The sequence below is a fragment of the Salvia hispanica genome, chromosome 4 (assembly GCF_023119035.1).
Source record: "Salvia hispanica cultivar TCC Black 2014 chromosome 4, UniMelb_Shisp_WGS_1.0, whole genome shotgun sequence".
In the NCBI taxonomy this organism is placed as follows: Eukaryota; Viridiplantae; Streptophyta; class Magnoliopsida; order Lamiales; family Lamiaceae; genus Salvia; species Salvia hispanica.
Genome location: NC_062968.1, coordinates 51,725,003 through 51,728,332, shown reverse-complemented (window position 1 = coordinate 51,728,332; position 3,330 = coordinate 51,725,003). Strand labels below are relative to the sequence as shown.

Sequence of the window (3,330 nt, the reverse complement as noted above, 5' to 3'; positions counted from 1 at the left end):
ACTCCAGTTCATCATGACCCCTTTTAAGAAAGCATCAATGCTGGAATGATTGCTTATTTTCCTGCAAATACATGCTGGAGTAATATTTTCTTCAATTATTTGACTTATGTTTAATTTTTCCCATTTTTCCCTTACCGATCCAGTTCACATGTTCAGACTCTGTTCTTTTAACGTGGATGTTGGAAATACGGTTTCGCCTGAATGTTTTTTCGAACGCGTCCACTTGCATTATGGGATTATTTAATAATCTTTCTTAATTTCTTGGTAGATTATATTAGTATATAACTATATTGGTTTCTTTAAATTAATGCCACTATTCAATTTAATAAATGTAGCTCTAGCATGAGCTGGACAATTACTAGCGTTGGGTCGCGCTCATTTAATTCTCTAGCGGCCCCATAATTTAAATTTTAATTTTTGAATCAAGTGGGCAAGATTTTTATGACTGATTAGTTGAACATCATAACTATGCCATTTGTCAATTGTCAGTGTCGATAATTGATTTTCCAATATCCTTTACAAAACATTTGCATATACAATTTAATCTATTTTATATAAATCATGATTAAAGTATATTTTTATTTTTATGGTTGGAATTAACTTTTAAGTATTAAGCAAATCGGCTAATCAAAGCTATTGATATTATCCATAATGGTTATTCATTTATTCTTGTGAACTCAAACTCAAATGAGGAAGAAGATGAGTAACTAACTTAATGATGGTTCTTCATTTAACTAGCTATCTGATGAAATAGAGTGATATGGATGAAATGGAATCCATATTATGTTCAAGATCAATATAAAATCGTAACTATACAGTGTATATATCATACTAGGAATTCTATAACATCAAAATATATGAAAACAAAAAAATTGAACTATAAAATTTCATTTGTTTTGTTTCTAAAATGTGATTGCTATTGTGTGAGTACATTGAGCAATGAAACCCTAGTGTTAATCAAGCTCCGAAACGCCCTCTCTCCACACTCTTCAATCTCCAAAATCCGATCTTCCATTTCACGCATTTTCTTCGACGCGTTCTTCACATCTTCCTCCGCTTTCTTCCTCAAATTCTCCAAATCCAACTCTTGGAATTCACGAATACCTCCCTCAACTCTCACGTTTTTCGTTTTCCTCCCGAACCCCAACCCCATGCACGGCGCCTTCCGGAACGCTGCCGAGCTCGAGATCCCGCCGAAAAGCGCGTTAGAAACCGCCACCGTCGCCTCCACCACACCGTCGATCACGTCCAGTATCTCCGCCTCCTCATCATACACCTTCCGCGGCGGATCCGCTGATTTCCCGACGGATGCGAAATCGGAGGAGAGCTTCCCGATCTCCTTGGCGATTTTGCCGAGATTCTTCGATCGCGCCGCGACTCCGGCGTCGTCCTTCCTCCGGACGGCGATCTGCGCGGCGGAGTGCTCCTCCTTGAGGCGGAGGAGGAGCGTCTGGAAGGTTCCGTGGACGTCGACGAAGCGAAGGAAGTCTTCGAGAAGCTTCTCGATGAGGTGATTGGATTCGGCGGTGCGGAGGGAGTCGCGCGTCTGCGGGAGGTGGAGGAGGTCGTCGAGCGACTCGTGGACGGACTTGAGGCGGCGGAGGCCGTCGCAGAGCCAGGAGGAGGTGCGGGCGTCGGCGGACCAGGAGTGGAGGTCGGAGATCTCGTCGCGGAGGTGGGAGATGATCGGGTGCGTCCGGCAGGGGAGACTGGCGGATCTGACGTGGATGGCGGTGCGTGGTTTGGGAGCTGAGGGAGGGTTGGGGAAGGAGAGGGAGCGGCGGAAACTGGTCACCATTTTCGGTGCCATTGTTTTTTGATTTCTGTGTTTGTGAAGAAAGGGGGAAAATGGAGATGGTGGTTTGAAGGGGAAGAGTAGTGTGTGTGTATTTATATGGAAGGGAGGGGGTTGCGATATGCGAATAAATACAGCTGGAGGTGTTGGGGGGGAAGGAGATTGAGTCATGTGGAGGTGTTTCTGTTACGGTGGACCCTACACACGCATCACGTGTGCCTCTCATTTATTCCCGTACCTCTCACGCGCTATGCATGCCTGCAACCGTTTACCCTTTCATACACACATTTATTTTAAACTTCATCTACGCATCAAGTTTATAATCAAACACCATCACCAGTCATTTACACTAAATTAAAATTTATTTTTAAAATATATTACATTAAAACATAGTTTTATTCTAATTATTTATATTAAATTTAAAATTTACACTACTTTTAAATTTTTGTCTTACAAAAATTTTGCAGTAACACCATATTTGGTATTGTTTCATAAAAAATACCAAAAATAGGTTTTTAGTTTGATGTATGGTTAGAGAAGATTTCTACACCAAAATATGAGGCCTATTACTTTTTATGAAATATTTCAATTGAAACTCTTAAAGTGGGTCATCCAAAAATAGTAAATTGGGACTTCTAAAGTAGGACGGGGGAGTAATATTTTTAGTAAGTGAATAGTAGATTTTATTAACTCATTTGGTGTATAATAAATTTTTAGTAAGTGAATAGTAGATTTTATTAACTCATTTGGTGTATAATTATTATACTACTAATATATAAAAGCAGATTACACAATTCCATTGATATTTTTTCCTCACTTTATTTATAAATGTCAAACAATTTTTTAGAATTCATGCGGGTCAGACGTGTGACTATTAAATAGGACCAGATGAAGTATAATTGAAATATATATTGTTATTTGTAGTCTTGAGTAAATGTTCATCTTAAAGGACTTAAGTAAAAAAAAAGAAGAAATGTTTCGTATATCCTTTTAAAATGAAATCTTCTTTTTACATGAAATTTTGTACAATAATGTAGTATTCCGTAGAGAGAGAATGTTATTTTTATTTTAAAACTTATGATGCACCCATCGTAGAGGAGAAAGTGCTACGTCGATGCATGTATAAACCTATGGTGGAATATGAATAAAACCCCACAAGAGCAAAACCATTCGAACCAACGGCAGAGCCACATGGTGATGGGGGCGAGCTTAAGCCCCTCTCAATCAATTTTTTTGTTTTTTTCTTCTTATAAAATCTCACAAGCCTCTTCACCTACAGCAATTGTATTAATAATTATTTTGAATTATGTTTCAACTCAAAAATATAAAAAAACACTCAAATTCGCGAATGTCCGAATTGCAGTTAGAGAGTTGCAAACTAAGTCGTGAATCGAAGCTGCCAACTTCAAATAGCATAAGTCCTAAATTGTATACGTTGATGATGCAAATAAAGAAGAACAAAGCCCTAAAATTGATTTGAATGAAGGAAATGGCGTCGTTTCAAGTCTGCCCAACCGACAATGTTTTGAAGAATC

General features: G+C 38.6%; 1 protein-coding gene across 1 annotated transcript; it reads right to left on the bottom strand.

The window, feature by feature from the left end:
* Positions 1-799: 799 nt before the first annotated feature.
* LOC125219807 lies at positions 800-1,873 on the bottom strand. Its single transcript, XM_048121886.1, has one exon. It carries the CDS (start codon positions 1,808-1,810, stop codon positions 917-919), a length of 894 nt encoding a protein of 297 aa, XP_047977843.1. The 5' UTR covers positions 1,811-1,873; the 3' UTR covers positions 800-916.
* Between the last annotated feature and the right edge of the window lie 1,457 nt (positions 1,874-3,330).

What these genes read in the sequence shown, in the direction of transcription:
- LOC125219807 (XM_048121886.1), bottom strand. Translation starts at nt 1,810, where the DNA reads ATGGCACCGAAAATGGTGACCAGTTTCCGCCGCTCCCTCTCCTTCCCC.